Source organism: Kwoniella mangroviensis (genome assembly GCF_000507465.2).
Source record: "Kwoniella mangroviensis CBS 8507 chromosome 1 map unlocalized Ctg01, whole genome shotgun sequence".
NCBI classification, from domain to species: domain Eukaryota; kingdom Fungi; phylum Basidiomycota; class Tremellomycetes; order Tremellales; family Cryptococcaceae; genus Kwoniella; species Kwoniella mangrovensis.
In genome coordinates this window covers 13,181,966-13,206,685 of record NW_027062533.1, presented here as the reverse complement: position 1 = coordinate 13,206,685, position 24,720 = coordinate 13,181,966, and the positions used below count along the sequence as shown (strand labels likewise).

The 24,720-nt window shown below is 43.1% G+C and overlaps 10 protein-coding genes across 10 annotated transcripts; 5 read left to right on the top strand and 5 right to left on the bottom strand.

Moving 5' to 3' along the window:
• Window positions 1–500: 500 nt before the first annotated feature.
• Window positions 501–2,278, bottom strand: I203_104991 (uncharacterized protein; the record flags this gene model as incomplete). The annotated part of the gene is made up of 6 exons (XM_019143428.2): window positions 501–540; window positions 623–891; window positions 980–1,096; window positions 1,177–1,261; window positions 1,502–1,740; window positions 1,877–2,278. The coding sequence occupies 6 exons, from the start codon at window positions 2,276–2,278 to the stop codon at window positions 501–503; spliced, it is 1,152 nt and encodes a 383-aa protein (XP_019006477.2).
• A 342-nt stretch (window positions 2,279–2,620) lies between these two features.
• I203_104990 (arginase) lies at window positions 2,621–4,643 on the bottom strand (the record flags this gene model as incomplete). The annotated part of the gene is made up of 9 exons (XM_019143429.1): window positions 2,621–2,719; window positions 2,824–2,882; window positions 2,940–2,981; window positions 3,058–3,263; window positions 3,371–3,519; window positions 3,590–3,646; window positions 3,904–4,252; window positions 4,357–4,376; window positions 4,473–4,643. The coding sequence occupies 9 exons, from the start codon at window positions 4,641–4,643 to the stop codon at window positions 2,621–2,623; spliced, it is 1,152 nt and encodes a 383-aa protein (XP_019006478.1).
• Window positions 4,644–5,174: 531 nt separating this feature from the next.
• Window positions 5,175–6,279, bottom strand: I203_104989 (uncharacterized protein; the record flags this gene model as incomplete). Its single annotated transcript, XM_019143430.1, has 3 exons — window positions 5,175–5,719; window positions 5,976–6,099; window positions 6,169–6,279. The coding sequence occupies 3 exons, from the start codon at window positions 6,277–6,279 to the stop codon at window positions 5,175–5,177; spliced, it is 780 nt and encodes a 259-aa protein (XP_019006479.1).
• Window positions 6,280–6,899: 620 nt separating this feature from the next.
• On the bottom strand, window positions 6,900–9,653 carry I203_104988 (uridine kinase; the record flags this gene model as incomplete). The annotated part of the gene is made up of 14 exons (XM_019143431.2): window positions 6,900–6,937; window positions 7,038–7,475; window positions 7,599–7,827; window positions 7,910–8,080; window positions 8,155–8,373; window positions 8,433–8,498; window positions 8,591–8,677; window positions 8,753–8,816; window positions 8,873–8,921; window positions 8,983–9,010; window positions 9,066–9,101; window positions 9,156–9,193; window positions 9,263–9,395; window positions 9,471–9,653. The coding sequence occupies 14 exons, from the start codon at window positions 9,651–9,653 to the stop codon at window positions 6,900–6,902; spliced, it is 1,779 nt and encodes a 592-aa protein (XP_019006480.2).
• A 397-nt stretch (window positions 9,654–10,050) lies between these two features.
• Window positions 10,051–11,006, top strand: I203_104987 (uncharacterized protein; the record flags this gene model as incomplete). The annotated part of the gene is made up of 4 exons (XM_019143432.1): window positions 10,051–10,177; window positions 10,257–10,327; window positions 10,444–10,639; window positions 10,762–11,006. The coding sequence occupies 4 exons, from the start codon at window positions 10,051–10,053 to the stop codon at window positions 11,004–11,006; spliced, it is 639 nt and encodes a 212-aa protein (XP_019006481.1).
• Window positions 11,007–11,585: 579 nt separating this feature from the next.
• Window positions 11,586–12,141, top strand: I203_104986 (uncharacterized protein; the record flags this gene model as incomplete). Its single annotated transcript, XM_019143433.1, has 3 exons — window positions 11,586–11,828; window positions 11,927–12,043; window positions 12,121–12,141. 3 exons carry the CDS (start codon window positions 11,586–11,588, stop codon window positions 12,139–12,141), a joined length of 381 nt encoding a protein of 126 aa, XP_019006482.1.
• Window positions 12,142–13,624: 1,483 nt separating this feature from the next.
• Window positions 13,625–15,523, top strand: I203_104985 (uncharacterized protein; the record flags this gene model as incomplete). Its single annotated transcript, XM_019143434.1, has 4 exons — window positions 13,625–14,150; window positions 14,275–14,906; window positions 15,028–15,295; window positions 15,372–15,523. 4 exons carry the CDS (start codon window positions 13,625–13,627, stop codon window positions 15,521–15,523), a joined length of 1,578 nt encoding a protein of 525 aa, XP_019006483.1.
• A 321-nt stretch (window positions 15,524–15,844) lies between these two features.
• I203_104984 (uncharacterized protein) lies at window positions 15,845–19,253 on the bottom strand (the record flags this gene model as incomplete). The annotated part of the gene is made up of 8 exons (XM_019143435.1): window positions 15,845–16,508; window positions 16,631–16,920; window positions 16,994–17,714; window positions 17,804–18,216; window positions 18,289–18,398; window positions 18,682–18,732; window positions 18,799–18,848; window positions 18,919–19,253. The coding sequence occupies 8 exons, from the start codon at window positions 19,251–19,253 to the stop codon at window positions 15,845–15,847; spliced, it is 2,634 nt and encodes an 877-aa protein (XP_019006484.1).
• Window positions 19,254–19,552: 299 nt separating this feature from the next.
• Window positions 19,553–20,834, top strand: I203_104983 (uncharacterized protein; the record flags this gene model as incomplete). The annotated part of the gene is made up of 7 exons (XM_019143436.1): window positions 19,553–19,571; window positions 19,631–19,903; window positions 19,972–20,131; window positions 20,196–20,320; window positions 20,391–20,456; window positions 20,522–20,655; window positions 20,727–20,834. The coding sequence occupies 7 exons, from the start codon at window positions 19,553–19,555 to the stop codon at window positions 20,832–20,834; spliced, it is 885 nt and encodes a 294-aa protein (XP_019006485.1).
• A 448-nt stretch (window positions 20,835–21,282) lies between these two features.
• Window positions 21,283–24,713, top strand: I203_104982 (uncharacterized protein; the record flags this gene model as incomplete). Its single annotated transcript, XM_019143437.1, has 5 exons — window positions 21,283–21,358; window positions 21,425–21,625; window positions 21,700–23,978; window positions 24,054–24,272; window positions 24,336–24,713. 5 exons carry the CDS (start codon window positions 21,283–21,285, stop codon window positions 24,711–24,713), a joined length of 3,153 nt encoding a protein of 1,050 aa, XP_019006486.1.
• Window positions 24,714–24,720: the final 7 nt, after the last annotated feature.

Below are 24,720 nucleotides of genomic sequence, written 5' to 3'. Positions count from 1 at the left end.
CAAGCCATTCATTCTGTTCAATCTGTCTATGACGATTCTTTTAACGATTTCTGTCTATACGATTCCTACCCTTCATTTCTCTTTTCTCTCCAATCTCAATTAGTATATACAAGATAGGGTGGTCAAATATACCCCATAATCAAACACAATAAGAAAATCGAAAAAAAAATATAAAGTGAATTTTATATACCAACCAGTATGAAGTATGAATGAAATTAGTGATTACTACATCAACCAGATACGGTGCAAAGTAAACGGTGATTGATAAGACAGTTTCATGTGCTATGATATACCTGCATCTGATAAGACGACTTGTTGGTGTCATCGTGAACTGAGAGATGATACTCATGACAGCTTTGATGCATATACATATACAGTAAATATGTGAAAACAATGATGATGGCAAGCAAGCCTGATGATCCTATGTCCTTCCTTCTCTAATTTCTATTCCGCATGTCAATCAAGTTGAAATATCACATTTAAATGATTCCTTCGCAGTCTTAATCGCTTTCAGATACCACAGCAGTCATGACCGTTATGCTATCATCATCATATACCAATTAGCTCATGAATATATATGAGTATACTTTCATTTGCGTGTGATTGTGATATAGAAACTCACTCATCAATCTTACCTCCTCTCCAATTATTTCTCGGTACTTTCTCCATCGCTTCAATCTCAAACGGAGTCTTCCAACCTTTTTCATCACCCGTACGAGCCATTGCCATCCTCCCATATCCCACCAGGATATCAGCGAACAATCGGGCGTATTCTGCGTCTCGCTCTGTCTGAGTGAGGTGTGAGTTCAATGGTGAGTTGAGTAGCTGGGTCAGGGAGGAAGAGAGGAGAGGCAGGTGGGAAGTTGGTAGGTTATCGGAAAGACCATCGGTCTAATCGTACATATTATCATTCCATCAGTTGTGTTTTCTCACATGATTTTTGGTTCTGATACTGGTTCTGGTTCTGAATACCACTTACAAATAAGATTATCACATCTCCAACTTCCAACTCTATCTCCTTGGCATCTGCCATATTAGGAGTATCATGGATAATACCTGCCTGTCTCATATCTTTGGGTATTTTTGAAAGTTGTAACTGAAGTCAGGGTAATTCATGTATCAGTCAATCAATAGTCAGCATGACCATCTATAACACTTTCGGGATCGATAACTCACGGGACAGTTGAAAAAGTGAGTTTGGGGTTTCGATATATACTTTATCTGATCGTTCTTCATGATCGCATAGCCTGAATCACCTAAACTGGAGGAAGGGAAGGGGAAGGTCAGCTCTGACATGTATGGTTATTCATTCATATGTGTTTTCGAAAGATGATAGAGTTGAAGTGATGTCTTGTCTGGAGGGTACGACTCTCGACGAGATTCAACTTCATCTTCTTTCATCTTCATCTAATTTCGATTCCCATCCCAAATCTCAACATACTTTTCTCTCTTTCATCTTGAGTCCAGCCATTATATATGACCGGCAGGGTATTTCACTCACTTGACAAAGCTCGCATCTCCCTCTTCACCCAATCTGACACCTACCAGCGTCGCCCCACCCGCTACTACCCTCTGATCATCCAGCAAGTTTCTATACGCTTTATCTAGTATTTCGACCGGCGAGGAAGATGCGAATTGACTGGAAATGGTTGAATAATGATAGCATAGCGCTTGGGAGAACAATGATGGGTCTACTCTGTCGGTCCAGCCTCCTACACCGTCAGATAGGGAGAGATGGAGCTATGAGCATGAAATAAAGTATCATCACAAATTAGTACAATTGCTGGATGAGACAAACGCGATGATTGTTATCTGGTATGGCATCATGGCTAGATCATAGATGAATGTAGGATAATGTATATTGCACCTCACTCACATCATTACCTACTCTCTGTATTCCAAAGAAATCTTCCCCAGCTCCGTATTTCCTAACGTCCTTCTGAACACTCTCTGACCAACCTCCATCCTGACCTGAGGTCAACTCTCCCCTCCCAGCTGGGAAATCCATCATCTCGTTCACCCACCGTACGATCCCATTTTCTTTATCTCGGTTCATAAATCCATATGGTTTTATCTTCTGATTTGGGGCAATGAATGGAGGAGAATATTTGGATGCGTATGATAGACCTAGGGAATAAGAGTTGGTCGATGAGTGAGGGTAAAGAGGTGAGATGGTTGGACTTGATGAAGAATTGTGCGATCTAATTGAGTGTCGGAGAGATGATCCGATAGATAGAGAAGATCTGGACAGGGAGAGGGCGGAGCGGAGGAGAACCATCTTCAAAAGATGTATACAGAAGAATTGGTAAGACAATGATGATGATGAATATCTTATATGGCTTTGACTATGTTCACTTTCCCAACAACATCCGTCTCGCAATTCCAACTTTTCGAACGAAGAGATCGACTACACAATGTTCCGTCGGAAATACACCACTTGAACAATCATCGGTGAGAAGCAAGTCATGCAATCAGATGTATGCATATGTTGTACTGAATCGAATTATGCTATGCATTGTATATGAATTTTCATTGTATTGAGTTTACCTTCTGACATCTCTTGACCAACCTTCCCATGATCAGCGGACTACACACCTCATCTGTACGGAACCTAACACTCTTACAGGAGAGTCTCTCCTAACGATGCTCGAGCTAACGAACATCCAGCTGCCACTGTCTTCTCAACCGAACTGGGATCGAGCAAGGACGGGTTCACTTCCTATGAATCGCATTTCCAATGATCCAATCAGCTTCTCATCTGTCCGATCATACAGATAGGCAGTGTCAAGGGGAATGTTAGAACGGTTGGGTTCCGGTACTCACCATAATATCAACTGAAACCAAACAACCAGTCTCAGCTAAAGCTTCCGTTATATAGTGACCTATTCACAACTATCAGCTGAAGTGTCCCGTATTTCGAATCACGACAGATAGCTTACCCTCTCTGAATGTCAGTCCTCCTCGGACAGGGGTACCGGTACCTATACACAAAACGGGATTAGCCTGCGCAGATCATATAGCAGAAAGTCCCTCATGTAAATTGTAAGAACGACTTACTAGGGGCAACCATAGGATCCAAAGCATCTACATCATAACTCAAGTGAATAGGTTTCGACCTATCGGGATTAACGTGATCCAAAGCCATTTCCACTACTTTTCCAATACCGTATTTATCCACATGATGCATCGAAAAAGCTTTGATACCGTGTTTCTTTAGTATTTCCTTTTCTGGTCCATCGACGTCACGCAGACCGATGTAGACGCTAAAGTGTGGTACAGTACAGATCAGCAGCCAAGAAGATATTTGTGGATGAGTGCAAGATCTGGAAATAGGCATACTCCATAGAAAGGGTCACAACAAAACACTCACATCTCTTCGGGCTTCAGACAGGGTTTCAACCATTCATTGAAAGGAGCTACATCTGTTCCTTCCAAGCCAAGTAAGAAGGAAACAGGACAACCATGTAGATTACCGGAATCAGTGGTATCGGGGGTGTTGATATCGGCATGGGCGTCGACCTGTGTGCAAAAGGACATCCATGAGTTGATCTTGTTCATCGTACCGAATATAAAGCTCCACTCAACTCACCCATATAAGACATGCGTCTGGGTATTTTGCTTTAGTCCCTGATACTGTGCCCATTGCCTAGGATTCACAAGTCATTATGTCAGTATCTTATCCTTTTCGTGCTTGGGGCTTTTCATAATCGAGAACAGAAGGTTCATTGATGTTTCCGCAAATCTGTTCTTTTGGAATCGAGTATCTTCTAAATTTCGAGCTGATCACTCCCATTGCTAAGATGATATACACCAAACGTGATCCCTCTTATATCACCAGATCACTCTACATCTCCTTCTCTGTCATGTTATTTCTCGTTGAGTCTGAGTTCAAAAGACACTCACCAAACTATGATCTCCACCCAAAGTTAAAGGCAACCACCCCTTCTTAGCAATCTCTTCGACTTCCTTCGACACCTCTCGATTGACAGCAGATACCAACCGGGGCTTCTTCATCTTCCCAATATCTTCATCAGGTAATCTCTGTACTTTCTTTCCACTCCTTTCGTTAATTTCCGTACCATTCTCAGGAGCAGATGGAGAAGATGCGGGAATGGGATTGTAAGGTATATCAATGAATTTCTCTTGAGAGTTATAATGCACTTCCCAGCCTAATGAAGATAATTGGTCGACTAGTCCCGCGGAAATCAGTTTGTTGGGTGCGAGATCTACGCCGGTACGCCCTTGACCGCCGCTGATAGAAATGAATGACAATTAGCTTTTGTAGAGATACGATCGAGATATAAATGATACTGGTGATTGAGAAAGGGGACGATGATGGAAAGAGGAGTTACGCACCTGAATGGACATCCTACGATCTACAAGAACCAATCGACCACGCAATATATCAGTACATATATATATCTCGACTAGAAATTTGTCACTTGTATGGGGATAAGTGAAGTCCCACTCACGCCTACTGTCGGATTCCCTTCCAGAAATTTATACTTGTATTGCGGTTCTGTCCTACCCTTCTCAGCAGATGGCTTTGACTGTATGTGATATGATCTCAGAGCCGCTGTTCCCCGTATGGGACCGGAGAGGGATGGTCGGACAGACGATATCAGTCGAGGTAAGATGGACATGTTAAGCTGAAGATGGCACGTTGGACTTAGAGTCTTGATAGATATGTGCTGAAAGATGGACGCGGATCTGAGTGGTATATTGGGTAGAGTATGAGATGAACAGTCGGGTGGGGTATAAAGAAGAACAATGTTGGCACTGCTGACACGATGAGGAGAAAGGAAGAATCAAACCAAACCAAGCGGATAACTTTGAAATTGTTCTTTGACTAGTAGGTTATCCGGTTAAACTGGAAAATGAAAAATAAGCGATCGAGAATGCGGCTGCGGCTATTCTGATTCAACTGTTACCACCAGTATTTCGACATACGGTCATAGCAGTAGTCTTAACGCTGCTCTGCTCATGGGGGCCAGTATGCATATACCATGACGAAGAGGACGATCTGATATATACACGACGGAGAAGTCCCATCTCAATCTCAGAATGATCAATATCTCCAAACCTAGAAATGAACCCCACTTTCCAAATCCTCCTTCAAAGTATTCTCCTTCCTATCCCAATCCGTCAATTCCAATGTGATCTTCGTACCAGGTCTAGAATCCTGAGTCATAAACCAATACAGCCACCCAAAGTACTCCTTGGCCTTCTTCATCGTTCAAGCTCTTCAAAGGGATATTGAGGTGTTTTGAGATACTTGTAGCTAATTCTTTCATCGTTATACCTTCGTCATCCCTATCTACACCATGTAATGTCGATCCACCTTTGACATTTTCCTTCTCTAGAGTTAATCTATATAAAACAGCTAAATCCTTTACGTGTACACCCGTCCAATGATTTGAACCTTCACCTAAATACCCCGCGTAACCTTTTTGTTTAGCTTTGTCAATGAGAAGTGGTAATAACATGTGATCACCGTTTCCATGTACAATGGGACTAGCTCGGATGACGACGGTTCTCACTCCCTTATTAGCAAAAGAGTGAAGCAGGTCTTCAGCGTTTTGTCTGAACGTCGCCGCTCGATCTGTCTCAAGGGACGTAGTACCTGAACCTCCCACACCTAGTAATTCCGAAGTTCCAATAAATGGTTTATTGGTTCCTTCAAGGGCTGAACACATCTCTCGAATGGCATTTTCGTCGACTGAAAAGTGCAGGTACGCGGTGCGATGTAAGAGCGCGAGTACGAGGAATGATGACAAAGACGAAGACGAAGACAAATAAGAGAAAATTATCGAGTCAGCTCAAGTTCAGTGGCTTTTTAAGACTGATCATAGCCAAGGACTCATCAAGGAAACAACTATATTTCCATGAGTACCATTCAAACGGTATGATGGATGAGAAGATGGAAGATGAACGACTCAACGAGACTCACTCTCAGCGAATTAATTCTTTATCACCAAAATCATGTACATACCCTAGATGAATTACTCCATCCGATTCTTTTGCAGCTTTGTGAAGGATATCGAGATCTTTTAAAGATCCTCGAACAACTTTGATTCCTTGTTTTGTGAGCTTTTTGGCCTGATATCATTCATAAATGGTATGAATACAGTGAGTGGTATCAGTATAGGCGAGAAAGATTTAACTCACCGCAATATCGGATCTAGCTAAACCCGAGATTTCATGTCGCTTCTCTTGTTGCATTTCTTCAACAACGTACGATCCTATGAATTCTGTAGCTCCAGTAACGAATACTCTCATATCGTTCTTTTTGACCAATCTCAGACGAGGAGTTGATTGGGTCTTTACGATTCGGCGGCAGGATCACGATTCGAAGAAGTCAATTCAGTAAATAATGTAAACAGACACTGTTCAACTTATGCATGACCAAACGTAATTCTATTATCCCGTACCGGGCTTTAAGTATCTGTACTCGTACAAGACTAGAACTGCAGTGTGGGATTGGGACAACGAGAACGGGAATGTTCGTGCCGACCCACCAGGTCCTGTATATCATTAAGCTAATCCTTGAGAGGACAATCGGATGAATCATACGAAGTAGAGACAATGGAGGCAGACGGTCTTGCAAAGAGGTTCTGTAAGGAATTTTTTGATACTCACATACCTGGTATGATCTTCTCTATGCATGAACATATGTATCATAAATTTATACCGAGAAAGCGAATCAACGACGAGCATATGGAGATAGTGCAATGCGATGCTGATAATGAGTGTGAATGATACTATACCGATATGATTTGATTTAGGAACAGGATGTTCAAGCAGAAAAAAGGGGGATCGATCTATATATGAAACCCGACAGTGAAGATGGGGGCTTCATCGAAAATATGAAATAACCGAGTTGTTAATGAATAGAATGTTTATGATATATAGTATCTATCTCCAATATGACCCATTCCTACCAATTCAGAAAAAAAAAACATGAATCAGCTTTTCCGCATGAGAGTGTACCAACTAAAATCTTGTGGTCATTCCATCTTCGTCTAGCGCCAACTTACCAGGTGAAATGACCCAAGCTCTCTTCTCACCACTCTCCCCTCTATTATGCACTCTCGAAAACTTGAGTTTCTCCGTCTCTTTCACCTGTACCTTGAACTTGTTCGACGACAATTCAGCTTCAGTCTTCAACGCATCCCTCGGATCAGGTTTCTGTTTCTCTCTTACCTCTTCTTCTCCCATCGATGGAGTCGAAGGTATCGTCCTCGTTGCGAAATCAGCTTCTCCAGCACTTATCGGTCCTTCACCCAATGATAGAGAATCCGAATTGTATGGTATATGCATTTCGGATAATTCAGGATCGATAGATGCCGTGACGATCTTCACTTCTGGGAATGCACGGTGAACCGAATGTATAGCTGGTTCGGTGATTATGTATGTTAGGAAAATGATGTTGAGCGGTTTGATACCGTGATCCAGCAGTACACGGATTGCCATCACTACGAGGAAAAGCGGTATGGTCAGCGGAACGTGGAGACAAAGAAATTGTATCTTTAAATACACTTTCGGTGTTACGAAGGTCAAAGTACAGTTCAGGACATACAGAGGGGAGATCGACTTACTGGCAGCAGCACCTGTACCCATCTGACTATCCAGCAATAAAACCTTTACTTCCCCACTGGTATCTCTAGACTTGATCGAAGCTGGCAGATCACTCTTGAGCAACAACGGCTCACCCGTCCTTGGATCAGATTGAATCAACATCGCTCCTATAGGTACATCTCGGATAACTCTTCTTAAGCCGTGTGAGAAGGGTCCTCCAGATCGTAAAATGGATATTCCGACTAGGCGCTGCGATACAGAGAGATCAGCGATATGTATACGAGCTGTCCGATGCAAGTCGGAAATGACTGTTGAGATATGTAATACTCACATCGTCCCTCGCCAATCCCTGATAGTCAATCCCCAAAGGAGTCCTTATAGTCTTCGGTTCACATGGGATTAATGTCAAAGCTTTCTCAACCACTATAGTCGATAGTCTATCCGCGTGAAATATGAATTCACCTCTATCCGTCGTTCTATCTCTTAAGATCGTCATTATTCCCTATCAGTCATCAATTATCAATTCATACTTCAGCTCGGCTTTGACGAAATGGCAATCTGAGATGTTGAGCTCACCAGGAGTTGATTAGTCTGCTCTAACAGTACCACATTATCTTCACTGCCGCTATCAGTCTGACCATCTACCAAAGTAGACGCCCTAGATCTCGCTTTCGATCTTTCTTCTCCAGCTTCAGCCAGCATCCTTCTAAATCTCAATGAACGCGTATCGAGCTGTCTTTTTACGTGGGTCACTAAGAGCTCAATTGCTAGCTGATTAGACGATCCAGGTACTATCTGTATGGTAAACGTGTCAGCTGATCATCGCTGTGAGTAGGCGCAGACGGTAAGCTTACAATATCTGCGTAACGTGAAGAAGGTTGAACGAAATTATCATAACTATTCTTGACAAAACGGAGGTACTGTAATTCAAACGAGTGATCAATGATCAGCTACAATGACTCTTCAGGACGTAATCGCGGTAGATGTCTGAGAGGAATGATGTACTACTAACCTGATCTAAGATCCCATCTACATCCCTTCCCCTCTCCTTGACATCCCGCTTTATACGTCTAGCCAACATCAGGTCGGAATCGCAGTTCTTACAATTTCAAAGTATCATCATATAAGATAACGCACTCCGTGTGAGAGCTTTGTCAAGTGATGGGATGCTTACCACAAACACCTTTAAATCGTATAGTGCTCTTAATTCAGGCGCCTGCAGCGCCATTATTCCTTCACTGATTTATAACTTTTGTCAACTGATAAATGGAACCATATGGCAGAGGTAACTCACACGATGATCACGCTTGCTCCGTATATGTACTTCTTTTCTGGCATCCGCTCTTCGAATATCTATCAGCTGAAAGTATTCTAATACCCTACGATAGCTTGTGAAGGACATACGATGATGTACAAATGAATAGACCGGTATCTACTGGTAAAGTCAGCTTCTATTCGCTGTACAATCACTCCAGTCACCAGCTCACCTCGGTTGCTTTACCTTGCTTGAGATCCAGCAGACACTATTCGATTATATCAGTCATGAATCCAGATTGGACATTCAACTGTGAACGTACCTTGACGAAGAGAGGGGTATCTATCGAATTCGGGTGATCTACAATGACATCGTATATTCAGCTTTTCCAGCAAAAACTGCAAGTCCCGCGAAAAGATATGGGCTGACCTAAATCCAGATCATTGTTGAAAGCCAATTCTATCTCTTCAGGTGTATGTGCACAATAAAATGCGTCTTGAGATAAGATCAATACCGTCGGTATGTAATTCAACGCAGACAAGATAGCTCGAGCTACTGAAGTCTGCCGGTCTCTCGTTTTCAGCACGGAGTACTTACGGATAAGTTGAAGGTCTAGCGAAATGAGAGCTGGACTCACCTTTCCAGAAGCACTCCCACCCGCTATACCTATCACATAAGCCTCTACGTTCTTCCCATCTGGACCATACCACGGTGCTCTCCCGTGAGAGGCCATGACCATGTTTTTGCTCCGGGTATGTTGCAGAGGTGGTCTCGTCCCTCCTGATGAGGGATGTATATGATTCGGATTGTGAGATGACATCTGTATGTGATCTCTTGTGTGATGTGATGGTACAAAGGTGTGAGGGAGTATGTGCTTCTGTGCATCTAGTTCAACTTACTGTAAGATGATCATCTTATATCCTTGCATTGACTTCTGACACACACACCCATAACCGATTCAACCGAAGCTAGTAGTAGCGGATGTAACCGATACCATGTGTGACTCGCATGGTTACATCTCTCTGCCACACACGGAAATATTGTCTTTTTATGCTGTATGCTGTATAACCACTCACTCCGTCACCGCTTCATTGTGTGTGATGTTTCCATGTTCGATAATCGTTAATCAACGTTCTGAAAACTCAAGAGCTCTATTGTTGTTCTCTGACTTTTATCATTAACCCATCCACAACACAACACAACACAACACAATCATCATGTCCGCCTCTACACCCATTCGAATCGCAGGTGCTACAGCCGCAGTAGCTTTGACCGGTTTCCTAGGTTATGCAGTCTACTTTGATTATATGAGGAGACATTCTCCCGAGTTCAGAAAAGGATTGAGTGGGTTTAACAAATCATACGACTCACAGGAGAGATGGGAAAGTATATACTGATAGTATCTTGACCCGTGTGTGATTAGAGAAGCAACATAAGAAATTGGCGGTAGCTGCTGAAGCTCAATCTAAAGCTGAGAAGGAGAGGAATTCGAAGGTGCGTTATTGGATACATGATACCTATCTCCCATACCCCGTTTGCGAATGTGCATATAATGATTTGTCAATGAAAGAGACCTGTTCAACTGACATTATATTCATCACCCTTCGTAGTTACTCCGACAAGCACTTGTTGAAATCCAATTAGAAGCCGTACCAAGTTCACCAGAACAACAGGAAGCTTACTTCCAAGAACAAGTTGCCGAAGGTGAAAAGACAGCTACGATGGGACCCGAATACCAGGTCAAATCAGCTTCTCACTTTTATAGAGCTTTGAGAGTCTATCCTCAACCTTTGGAACTTTTAGGTAGTGAGTACGACACTCTCTCTTGACATCAAATACCTTCTCCATCGTGTATCTGGTCTCCTCGGTGCACCTTGATCGATCTTCATCTCATATCGATACTGACTGCTTATGCTTCATGTTTATAGTCTACCAAAGAGTGGTGCCTCCACCCGTCTGGGCTCTACTCATCGAACTCACCTCATTGTCCGGTGCATCAGCCGCATCCTCCTCAGGCCCAGCATCCACCGCTATCCCCCCTCCTCCTCAAGCTTCCGTAGCTGATATCGATGATGCGTCGCCTGTAGTTGGAGAGGCACCAAGTCCAACTAGTGCCAGTGCAAGTCAAGGGAGTGGAACGGATTGGGAGAAAGTGAGCGAGGAGGCGGCATAAGAAAGTGCATTATGCACGAATTGCAGGAGTAGGATGGAGGGTGTATGTTGTGGGAGATATGCATAGGAGGATTAGCAGTAGCAGGATATATGCCGATACATTCTTGATTCCCCCACCTACAGGATAATATCGTATTATAGTAGTCAGCAGTTAGTACATATTCACATCTCATGTCACTTTTCATTTTCATGTATCGAATTTTCCCATTACTCTCATGCTTAGAGTGGATATTACGTAAATGGTCTGCACGGTGACCGAGACAAAGTAATGTTTACTCACATCTTGGCAAGTGAGTTGAAGATGGGCTATGCTACACTCCATTCACCGCAGCTTCAACTTATAAGACAAGATTTACAATTCCGATCATAGGTCTTCACCATTCTCATCACATCCTCCGGCAGGTGTACATATAGATCACAAACAAGGAAGGAAATACACTCGAATCTACTGTTCATACCACGTCGACCCTCAATACACCATTGCCTCTCTTCGTCGATCAATCACACATAAACTCAACGAAGACATTCAACTTCGACCGCTCCTTAACATTGCACACTCCCACCTCTGCAAGACAGGACAATGGGAAATTGTTTCTCCGACCCATCTCACAAACCTTCTAAAGGCCAGGGCCAAGGACAGAAACTCGGTTCAGCTCCCGCGCCCTCTCAACAGCAGCAGAAAACGCAGACGAAGAGTACCATCAAACCACCTACGAATCATGAACCACCTAGAACGTTGGGAGGTGGTAGCGTAAGCGCAAGTGGGGATATAGCAGATCCAAGGGAAAGGGCTTTGAAAGCTGCTGAAGAGAGAGCGAAAGCTGTAAGTCTTCAATTCACATCACAATCACTACTTCACTTGTCATGGATCGTGAATGGTCGAGTGAACTGTAAATTGACGTATCCGATTATGCCATATAGTCTCAGAACAAAGGTGTCAACACGTCTAATCCGAAAGCGGGTCAATTATCCGCCAAGTTGGCTGCTGAAAATAGGAGTAAGAGTACTTCGAATAATACTAATGATCAACGGATGATGGTGAGTAACACCCACAACTGGAGAGAATATGTTGTATAGGAGATAGAAGCTGATATATTTGTATTTTTACTTCATAGGATCGAGGTGAATGGAATTAAGAGTTGGTTACGACGATTAGAAGGGGTAGAATGGAATGAAATAGGATAGAATAAAGAAAGGGAACGGACGAGATATCATAAGATCAAGAAGATATCAGTTCATAGTACAGGGAAAAAGTGTCATATTGTTCGTTATTTGTTCGATTCTCAGTTGTATGTAACAATATTTATACCCCGAGCTGTCTATGTGATGGAGAATGTTTCCTGCTTTACACTACAATTCGGATGATTGATAAGACACCTCATATGGAGACGGGATGACATTTCTCTCTCCCTTCATATTGGATAGTTCGTTCATGGTGAGAGTATGGGTTGGGTTGAATCTGAATGGTTTTGGTATCGACACATCAAACGTACTATCTCTTCACCCCTTTTTGCATACGTGACTCGACTCGGTACATCCTTATCGAGATAACTTATCTCTCATGCTTATCTCTACTTCAATGACACGAGCTATGGCTGCCATGACGTTCAGCCATGATCCAAGGGTTGAGAAGTCTGATACCTTCTAGTCTGAGTTTCGACTTTTCCTTCTTTATTCGTCCTATGCGTGTATAGACAAGTCACTCAAAGGATGGGTCCATCGGGTCGACTCGCTTTGGATAGATAAACAGATAAAGGACCACCTGACTTCTGGTATCGTACTTGGTGTGTGACTATATCAGGCCGTATACATGCATATATATATAGGGATGGTCATCAAGTTATCAATTCATCTTCCCGTCTTTTCCAATCGCATCCAAATCTATCATTCATCCGTTTTCCAATCTCTGACTCAGGTGAGTACCATTCGTGTTCAACTGCACCAACCATAATCTCGGATAGTCGGTCCCCCTGTCCGGTCATATCCGGTGATTAGAGTGAGTACAGAGTACGGCAGATACAGTGACTCATACCTATGGGAATGCGGAATGTCACCGCCAACGGTACAATTCGTCTTGTGACACTCGATTGCTATCACATTCCACATTCCTCGTTATCATTCAGCTTGACTTGTAATTGTCATTGTCTTCCTGTCGTCGCTGTATCTTTCTCACATTCATACATATACCAGGGGGAGAGCCTTTGCCCGACTATCATCCAATCTCAATCCGTATTACCGAGCTAATCCAATTACAATCCACGGTCTTGGCCGATTAGCAAACAATCGTAATCATAGCGGAGCACCGTGCGTAGATATTTGATACGAGTATTTGATAAACCTGTAGGTTGACTCGTTCATATCTCCAAGTTTTCAGATGGGCACGCACACATCGAAAAGCACCTGGTCCATCTTACATCCCTGCATCCATATATCTGATCGACCATAGATAAGAGCAAAGAGCTGATAAGCATTCCTTCTCTTCCCCACCCATTCGCTTTAACCTCTAAATAACACTTCAAATCGACTCGATACTCTACGATCGGGCAACTTCCGCTTTGACATTTTCCTCGATCGTCTAACCTACACCCATCCTCCATCTTCCCTTTCATCCCACTCATCATGTCATCAACCCTTCTCGTCCGTGGACTTTCCAAACCAGCTACTCGCCTTTCATCCATCCGATCAATACATAGCAGTATGACACCCCGTGGACCCGCTCTCAACCTCAAAACTATCAACCCCTCAATCCTCGACGTGCACTATGCCGTCCGTGGTGAACTTGCTATCAAGGCAGACAAATACAGCCAACAGCTCGCTTCGCCAGGCCCATCGAGCGGATCCAATACCTCCAACGTCGAGACCTTGGATCACGATCTGCCGTTCAAACATGTTGTTACTGCTAATATCGGTAATCCACAACAAAAAGGATTAAATCAGAAACCTCTCACTTACTGGAGACAAATCATCAGTTTATTAGAATACCCAGATTTGTTTGAGAAACATCAAGAATTGGCTGAGAAGATATACCCCAAGGATGTGATTGCGAGAGCGAAGAGCTTGTACAAGGAGATTGGAAGTGTAGGAGCTTATACGCACTCGAAAGGTGTTTTGGCTATTAGGAAAAGGGTAGCCAAGTTCATCGAGGGTGAGTCTTTTCCGCCATAGTATTATTTTAACACTTCTTTTCACTCTCTCGTAAACGTTCCCACTAATCAGTCTTGTCATATACGATATCAGAAGCTGACTAGCGCTACATATCGTCCTGACAGAACGAGATGGATACCCTGCCGATCCCGAATCGATCTACCTCACTGCTGGAGCTTCCGCCGGTGTATCTTCCATTCTCTCCATTGCCTTACAACAGGGAGACGGCTGTATGATCCCCATACCTCAATATCCCCTTTACACCGCTACACTCGCCTACCTCAATGCCGAACCATTACCCTACTATCTCTCGGAAGAACGAGAGTGGTCGATGGATCACGACACTCTGCTCAAGGCAGTATCAGAGGCTAAAGCGAAGGGAACTCCCGTAAAAGCATTGGTAATCATCAATCCAGGTAATCCAACTGGTGCATGTTTATCAAAAGAAGCAATGGAAGCGGTAGTTCATCTATGTTATGAAGAAGGTATCGTCCTGTTGGCAGACGAAGTTTATCAACTTAATATATACGACCCATCTCATCGACCTTTCATCTCATTCAAGAAGATATTGAAATCCATGCCTGAACATATCGCCAACTCTGTCGAGTTGATATCGTTCCATTCGATATCTAAAGGAGTATCTGGTGAATGCGGTAGAAGAGGTGGTTATTTCGAATGTGTAAATATAGATGAAAAAGTTATGGAACAAGTTTATAAGATGGCTAGTGTCATTTTGTGTCCACCTGTTTCAGGTCAGGTGAGTGTTGACATTTTTTTCCCTCAATTCTTACTTCCCCGCTCTTGTCATCTTAGAAGAGATTCCTTTTTCTTCTTTCCATCTTCTAGTATATACTAATGTTTTTTACCTTCTTTCACAGATCGGTGTAGATCTCATGGTATCCCCTCCACCTACCAACTCCGAATCCTATCCATTATGGAGAGAAGAAACTTCCTTAATCCATAACAACCTGAAAGAACGATCTTACCTCATGGCAGAACATTTCAACAAGTTACCTGGAATGTCATGTAATGATGCTGAAGGAGCAATGTACCTGTTCCCCAAGATTGAAATGCCCGAAAAAGCTATAGAGGAAGCTAAGAAGAGAGGTAAGGAGGCGGATGTGATGTATGCTTTGGACTTGTTAGGTGAGTTTCAGCTTGGGCTTTAGGACCATATTTTCAGAATTAAACTGACTACATTTTTGTGATCACTTTTTTACAGACGCAACTGGTATATGTGCTGTAGCAGGATCGGGATTCGGTCAAGAACCTGGAACGTATCACATTAGAGTGACTGCCCTGTGTCCTGAGACTAAAGAGTTTGTCGGGAGGTTTGAAAAGTTCCATAAGGAATTTATGGACAAGTACAAGTAAAAAAGCAGAATATGGATGTGGGATCAGAGAGGTATTTGCGTGGAAGGGACATAGTCATTGGAGTTTAGGTGACTGAGAAGAACTATGACAAGGACAAACGTTTTTGTTTTTCCCTATAACTTTGTGTATAATCAGAATCGAAATTAGTCTTGTCAATGCTATCTTACTGTGCATAATATGAATTTACCATACCATACGATATGATAATTTGCCTATTAGTGAATGAAAGGTCATGCCCATCTGATAAGCCACACAGATACATTCATACAACTTTGACATCTGAGATTTGATAATGATCGATGATACCTTATTATACGTGTTTTAATACCTTCTATCCCTATCTCTGTCTCTATTTCCCCAACCATTATCTCTTTTCCTCGGATCTCTTCCACTCCCACCTTCTCTTTCCCTTTCCCTTTCTCTGTCCCTCCAATCTCTAGTCGGTCCCGATGGAGGTTGGGGTGTATACCCACCAGATGAAGGAGGGTAAGGTAAATAACCTTGTTGCTGTTGTTGTTGTGGGTACTGATTTTGATAGGGATATTGACTGACAGGATACTGCGTAGGCATCGTACCGCCCGCGACTATTGGCGGAGTAGACCCACCCGTAGGTATAGGTGTCGGAGTGATACCGCCTACTAGACTTTGGAGTGCTGTAGGGTTGAGACTAGCCATGAGAGCTTGAAGTTGATCATTTTGAATGACCGGTACACCTAAACCTGAAGCTGAACTAGGTGTAGACTGGGGTTGGGGTTGAGGTTGAGGTGGTCTTGCTGCAGGTGCAGGTGTAGGTGTGCTGGATTTATTAAAAATGAAAATACCTAGAAATACCGATGTGGATCTACCCTTCTTTGGAAGTGAATACCCATCGATCAATTCTGTAAATTCAGGAGAATCATCTTGCGGTCTGAGAGGAATTAGGTATAATTCTTTCGCTGCTCCTTGAGGGGGATGAGAACCGTATGGAAGATAAATCGCATGACGACTATGATATTGACAAAATAATCAGTATAAAGCCCAGATCCAACTCATTGAGAAGAATGGAAATGTCTGTGTTTTTTGTATTTTGTTGATCGGGTGGATTGGATTGATCATTTGTCAACTCACTCCCTCGAGATATGATAATCTACCATCTCCTCCCACGTTAAAATCTCTTCATCTTTCGCACTTCCATCCAAACTAAACGCAATGGTGATCAACTCCTTGGTTGGATTTAATCGCATATCACTTAAGTATTGGAGGGAGTTCGCGGTAGGTACTCTACCGGTGATTTCGATGGTTTTATGAGGTAGTAACACATTCCAGTCGATAGAAGTGGAAGAGGAAGAAGATGGACGACATGTTAGTCGGAGACTCATTGGAGGGATAATCTTGGATAAATTCGCAGGGTTGACAATCTATTTTTCCATCATATTGTCAATAACACTTTGATTTCACATTTTTTTATTCCAGAAGAAAATTGACACCTACACCTCCTGACCATAGGATTTCTTTCGATTCAAATACCTCAATCTCACTTTTTTTTACTTCTTCAGGTTTATCATTCAATTCATCATCTATCTCCATATCTGTATCACCTATTATATCACTCAAATCCAAATTACTCTGATCAACATTGAAAGTTTCTTCTCTATTCGCATTATCATCATCATTCTCCTCACGATCACGATCCTTGTTCCAAGCCGAGTTGACAATTAATGAAGTCTGCCTGAGCGGAGAAGGTAGAATCGTATTGGTATCAATCGATTCAGATCTTTTATGTTCAACTTTAAATTTCGGTTGGTCTTTCGTCATTGGTGACTTCTCAGATACCGATACCGATACGTCCGAAGAGGGATTATTAATCTTTTCCAATTCTCGTTTCTTATCTTCTTCAGCCTTCAATCTGGCCAATTCTTCCTGTTGAGCTAAAAGGATCATCTCCTTCTCATGTGCATTCTCAACTTTTTCAAATCCATCTCTGCCCAATCTTATAGATGAAGAAGGTTCCGAATCAGATTTCGATTTTACCGTTTGTTCCAACACGGATTGTTTGGCTCTTTGGATAGCAGCCCGCTGTTCTTCACTTGCTAGATCTGCTGAGGTCAATGTAGCTATCTGAAGTGGGATGAGCGTATGAGAGGTTATAGATGCGATTAAGTCTGGACGAAGACCTCGAGCGATTGAGGATGAAAGTAAGTTGAATTGAGTTCTAACAGACCGAACCATAATCAGCTTAAGTTATACTTCTATTCCTCATTCTTTACGATGTTTTTGTCTTTGCAGTGTTATGGTACTCACTTATACCTAGTTCCAGCAATTTCTTTACCATTAACTACATCCTTAAAATTGCTATATATACCATCTTCTACTTCCGCACTGAACCTCTCGATCTTCTCGTGGGGAGTAGTATTACCGAAAACTTTGGTAAACAAAGGTATGAATTTCTCTCTGACATATTTCCGGACTGGTGGTAAGCCTGATATCCCACTACCGCTCGAAGGTTTACTGTCAATTGAGGGTTTTCGATCAATTGCGACGGATGGTTTACGCTTTATGTCGGCGGATATCGATGTTCGAGGTTTCTTACTTTGAGGAGGAGGGGTGGGTTGGACTGACGAATGACGAGAAGATGAGGAATGGACGATTTCCGCTTCTGATTCTGAACCTGAGGACGATACGACGTCGGAAGTTTGAGAGGGTGTACGAGTAGCCTGCAAGGTCAAATTGATGAGCAGCATTCAGATGACGACGAAGGAAAAAGTAGAGTAAGTAGGGTAGCTTACTTTTGGCTGTTTTTGTTTTTGTTCTTGTTTCTGTTTGGAAGACTTCCTCTTGGTTGGGATTACACCTGGTGGGGGTGAAGGGGAAGGGAACGTCGAGATGTCGTACTTATCTACAAGGTATTGATCCAACGTGTGAGCCGCTGGACGAGATAGACCTGAATTTATATATGTATAAGGAATTATTCTTTCTCCCTCAAGAGGAGATAAATAACATTGTTTTGAGGAGGTTATGCGCAACATTGCTCAAGCAGAAGCACAATGTATGCACCGATGGACGATAAATGACGAACGAGACATGACCCATCCATCCATATATCGATATAGATTCGATTGACCAGAGGATTCTACTATCTACGTATCTACCTAGTTTAACCAGAGTGGAATCACACTTACAGGTCGTCTTCTTATTTGTAGTCTCAGTACATTCAGGACACACATACACATCTGTCAATACGGAACACAAGATCGTCAGGATCGTGATTCGTTATCGTCGTCTGTGTTGGGACATACGGATTTTCTCGGCTTCGTCATCGGTCAAACCCATGCAATTGAAATGATACCTACAGAAATCACCTAAATGTCAGCAACCATCAATTCAATAAGATTTAATGTGCGATACAGTATGCTCACCAATCATTACATTCTCCACATTCGATCATCGGCCCATCATTATCGGTCTTACAGATGCAATATACCTGTCCTTCAGCTACTTTCTTGCCTTTGCTCTTCTTCCCTTTCGCTTGTGATTTCGACTTTGATGCAGGTTTCTCGAGTGCTGAGACCACTTCCTCGGCCTGTGATTGCGCCTGCGCCTGCTTGTGAAGATATCGTTTAGTCTCTTCGGCCTCTAATACCCTCTGCGATTTCACTCGCGTTCGTCCGGTGGTCCGAGCGGGGACCGCATCGTGACTCGTACCTGCACTTGTACTTGCTTCTGGCTGTGGTGAAGTGATTGTTTCGGACATGTTTCGCTTGAATATGTATGTATGCAAGATGGGTTATCTTATACGCAGAATGAGGATTGAAGAGGAATGTTTATCCAGTCTACGTTCTGGGATGTGGAAGGTATCAAGTGATAATGAATCGTGTGTGAACAGAGTGACGTGGCATTATTTGATCAATCATTCAACGTGTTGTTGATCTTGGTGTCTCGTCGTCATCATCTCCATCTCCCATTTCATCCCTTTATCTATCTAACAGTCAAGGGCATTCATAACATATCATCACATATTCATATACCACTGACAGTTCAATCTCGGCCACAATGGCGTATAGACAGACAAGTGAGCTGTATTACTTGGCATCTGAAGGAGTATAGCTGACGATAATACGAATATATCAGACGATCCATTCGCAGACTCATCGCAGCACGCAACCCTCGATACCGACCCATTCTCAGATCCAGTCAAAGACCCGTTTTCTCAACCTAACGAGTCGTCCGTCTCTTTTGGAGGTCAATCGACGAATGCCTATGGTGATTACGGAAGGGGCGGGGGGAATGATACCTCCCGAGCGGACGAGCTGAGCAGGAGGGAAGCTGAGTTGGCTAGGAGAGAGCAAGAGCTGGCGAGGAGGGAACAGGAGAATGCGATACATAGGAATAATTGGCCTCCTTGTGAGTCAAATTCACCACATACAATTCAACGCTGTTGCTGATTGTGTTTGATGCGGGATGTGTCATAGTCTATCCAATCGTGCACTATGATCCAAATACTATTGAAGACCCCACGAAAAGACAGACTATAACCTTGATAGGTTATCAATGGTATGCCCTTGCTGCCACGCTCATCATCAACATGTTGGGATGTATCTTCCTCTTACTTGCTGGTGCCTCAGAAGGAGGGTAAGTTATCCCTTCCGAACAAGGACCTTTGAATGGTAACTTATATTGTATATTGTTTGTACAGTGCCGACTTGGCGAGTTCAATAAGTTACGTAGTGGTAATCGGCCTTGCATCGTTCATACTTTGGTTCAGACCTATCTATTTGGGGTACTGTAGGACAGAAGGTAAAACCATGGCTGTTTTCTTCTGTAAGTGTAGTATTTCTTTGTTTCATGATTGGAGGGTACAGTGAAGCTGATTTGGATTTGTGTAAAATAGACATTTACTTCTTATTTGGTGGTTTCCATCTGCTCTACTCTATCTATATGCTGGTCGGTATCCCATGTAAGTCTATCTTCACTCGTCAAATATAGCTCATACTGATTCAGAGCAATCGTTATTGTGATCAGCAACGGGATCAGCAGGGTTGATCAACACTATCGGAATGTTCACTCAGGGACATATCCTAGCTGCTGTATTCGGCACGATCTCAACAGTAGGATGGGCATTCCAAGTTCTAGGTGGTGGTTTCCTTTACAAACGGGTATGTATACGATGTATACCTGAGCTTCCTTTGTTTGTGAGAATGACGCTGATCAGATGGATATGTGATAGGTATGGGATTTCAAGAATGGTAATGGTGATATCAGCATGGAGAACGCTACAAACCAACTCAAAGCTAGCTCTATCAAGACGATCGTGCTGCACCAAAGTAGGATGTAAGATCGCCGATGGAGAACAAATAGGAAGATACGGGGATGTAACGATACAGCTGGGAAGCTTGGAGCGGAAAGTGCCATTTACATATTTATCTATATTTACACGATGGATCCTCTTAATACCAGTTGAGATCGGTCCTATGCACAAGATCGATAACCATCACTGAAGACTTGGCCCACTCTCAATGCAGGCTATGCATGCATACTGTATACCATAAAGATATCGTATTTTAATATTGATTTTTATGCAAGTAAACAACTGAACCGGTACACGTGGCTGATTTTACTTCTACTGTTACCCTGCCTGCACCTCACCCAACGTTAAACGTAAACAAACAACATCAGACTCATATCACATCTATCCGCGCATTCCTCTTATCTCATCCATACCAATACATATCCCCAAGCATACCACCAACATATCAGGTGTGGCTGGACCAGGTCCATCCAGTATGGCCTCTTCCATGGTGCCCACGTCCGCCCAAATGAAAGTGAAGAAAAGAGTAGTCAACCTGGTCAATCCAGCAGGTGAGTTGTATTTTTCTGAAATGAAGACCTGTTCAACTCATGATTGATCGTTTGATTGCCATTCAGATCCTCAAGATTTCTCTGCACAGAGCATCTCCCCATCCACCTCACCCAATACCTCTGCTCACATGGAAGAGGAACCAGTCACAGAAGAGAAGATCACTCCGCCTATCATGCGATTTTCAGAAAGAACTCAGACATTCAATTTTACTCCTGGAGTCAAAGGTATACTCAGATCAACAGGTACACCAGGATCAGGTAATGGAGGTGAGACCAACATCTCTGGTTCTATCCATCTCTTAGATCTTCGATCTTCTGGAGCTGATAAAGGGGAAACATAGTTCGATTCTTCCCTAAAAACAAATTCAGGATTATCACCCCTAACGCCTCAGTGCATCAACCTACACCTAAACCACCCGCATCACCTACCAATTCCTTCTTCTCTCAATTGCTAGCAGTGACCATCCCATCGATGTCTCCTCGACGAGGCTCAGCCTCAGGGGAGGTCAAGGGTGCAGATGAAAGTTGGGAAATCCCAGGACAAGAAGGGGAGATTTCCCTGGTAGCTTCGTCAATCGCATCGGGAGATAGATCAATAGAAAATCATAATTGGGATGAACAGGTTGATGAGCGAGAGATAGACGAAAGTATAGATGATGTAAGGGAAGATTCATGGAATGGTCAACCTCAAATACATTGTTCTCCCTTGGCATTACCCGAAGGCGATGCCAATACATCGAAAGAAACCAGTTTGATAGGATTCGAATTGCCTTCGACGGAATTACAATATCCCGATGATATGTCTAATCTACTCTCGACGAGATTCCAACCTGAAGATCCATCTTTCTCAATCAACGATCTTCCTTCTTCTAATCTACCGACAGCGAAAGATCTGCAAACATTGTCGCCGATCAAGGAGGATTTGACGAACAGGACTGAAGATGAGTTTTGGAATGTTCCAACTTCCACCAATGTACCAGACGATAGGTCGGGATCTTCCGAACATTCAGATTTGAGAGCACCAGATTTATCGGACCCAACTATTCGACGACCTATCACCTCGGCTGTCAATGCGTCGGACCAGACGACCAGTCCTACACCTATCGGAAGACCATATAACACTTCATCGATATTTGCAGACATGTCAGCCGAACAAGCTGAGCTTACCTGGCCCCTCACTAGAAGGAACGAAGACGACGACCAGGAACTCGATAGCAATTTCCCTACGCCCATCAAATCTTCTTCTCCTCCTTCAAGCAAAAGCTTGCAAACTCCCAAAGCAGGTGCCGGTGCCGGTGATATAACGCAGTTTTTCGATACTACTATGACGATGTCTTTCACGTCTCCCTCTCCGGAAGCTATCGTACTTCGCTCATCTTCCTCGTTTGCCACGCAAGCTCAAGATTTCATGGTGCCCACTCAAAAATTGTTTGAAGCTCAAGTAGCTCATACCTCAGCTCTGACAGCCGAATTGGAGCTTTACAAAGACCTGGCGAAGAAATTACAAGATGAAGTTGTAGAACGTGATGAGTGCCTGGCCAAATTGAATCTGAGAGCGTTGGAGGCTGAAGTCTTACATGACCAAGTACAAGATTTGCAAAGGGAAATGACAAGTCTCAGATCGGAATCTAGGAGGAAAAGTTTATCCCCTTCACCTGTGGATTCACCTACACTTCTAGCTACAGCTGGTCTCAGAGCGAGACAGGGGGTAGTAGGGATGTCAGATCGAACGATGGCTGCTCAGTCCGAAGCGAAAGAATTGGAAATTCGACTAGCGAAGACATTGGCTGATTCTGAAGATATGGGCAGGGAATTACATCAAGTTCAGATTGACAAGAAGCAATTGAAGGATGAGTTGAATGTACTGAGAATCCAGAAGCAAGAAATGGAAGATCAAGAAAGGGATAGATTGGTGAAGGAACAAGGACATATAGATGAGATCGAATTACTGAGAAAGAAATTGGAAGATGCTCATCAACGTATTGATGGGTCGACAAATGGGCATGATCACGAAGAAGAGATACGCCAACTTCAAGAGGAGTTGAAAGAAGCTCATCAACACATTGTGGATCTGCAATCTTACGAAGATGAAATGCATGCTTTGAAGGCTGAGTTGGACAGTGCTCATCGTCAATTGTATGAATACGAATCCAGACACAATGACGAGGACAACATTCAAAAAGATCGTGAAGATGCCAGGACTCGACTGGATCAGGTGGAGCAGGAACTGGAAGATACTAAACGTCAACTAGGAGATAAGGAACAAGAGGTTCATACTTTGCAAGATGAGTTGGACAAAGTAAATGGTCAGCTTGATAATTGGGCGAACGGATCAATGGTTCAACATGAGCTGGACGAGGCCAAGGAGAAGATCAAGGAGTTGAAAATACACGTCAAAGAGTTGACTGAAAACAAGTTGGTAGATGAAGATGAGATTGAAACCCTACTTAATCAGGTTGATAAGTTCAAGGGATACAGGAAGAGCGAGGAGGAAATGAAAAAGCGTGTGAATGAGGTTGAAAATAGGTTGGATGTTGAGATTAGTCGAAGGAAGGAATTGGAGAAAAGGTTCAAAGATGAGGAAGAGCTTGTGAGAGAGCTCGAGAAGGAGAATGAACATGTGAGTATAGGGTCTGACAGAGACTCAGTTCATTTGAGTACGGTGGTCGAGCTGATTTGATGGTCAATCCCAAAGTTACGTTACGCTGTTGACCAAGCTGAACAACTTGCTCAAGCATCATCATCAAATGCGCCGTCATTATCCAAGATGAAAGAGGAGATCACCAAGTTACGCTCTGAATCAGCTTCGAAAGATCTAGAAATTCTGAACCTCCAAAGGAGGAAGACCGAGTTGAAAGAGGATAGGGAAATGTTGAATATCGCCTTGGATTCGAAACAGCAAGAACTTGAACTCGTGAGCTGGTCTTTGTCCATATCAGTAAGAGTGGTAACTGATATGGATCACTCGATGATATAGATGAAGAGGAAATTCGCCGTCAAGGGAATAGCAGGATCCACGCCTTTAGGTACTTCCCAGAAGACCAATATAGGTATTTCCTCTACAACGCTCGAAACTCCATTGGTAGGTAAAGGTATACAAACTCGACGAAGATCTTCTTTAGCCCAAAGTCAAAGTCAAACTCCCTTGGTTTTACCAAACGTACCTAAACATCTTCCATCGTCGCTTCAGACTCCTATCAACGGACGAAGGGCAAGTTATGGAGTACAGCTGCATCCCTCAACGAGGATTGCGAATAGAGTGATGAAGCGTTTAGAAGAGGAAAATGATGAACAGGAGAATCAACCTCCTGTGCATGAATTCATAAGGAGTAGAAGGCAGAGAGTTTTGGCGTGATTATCGT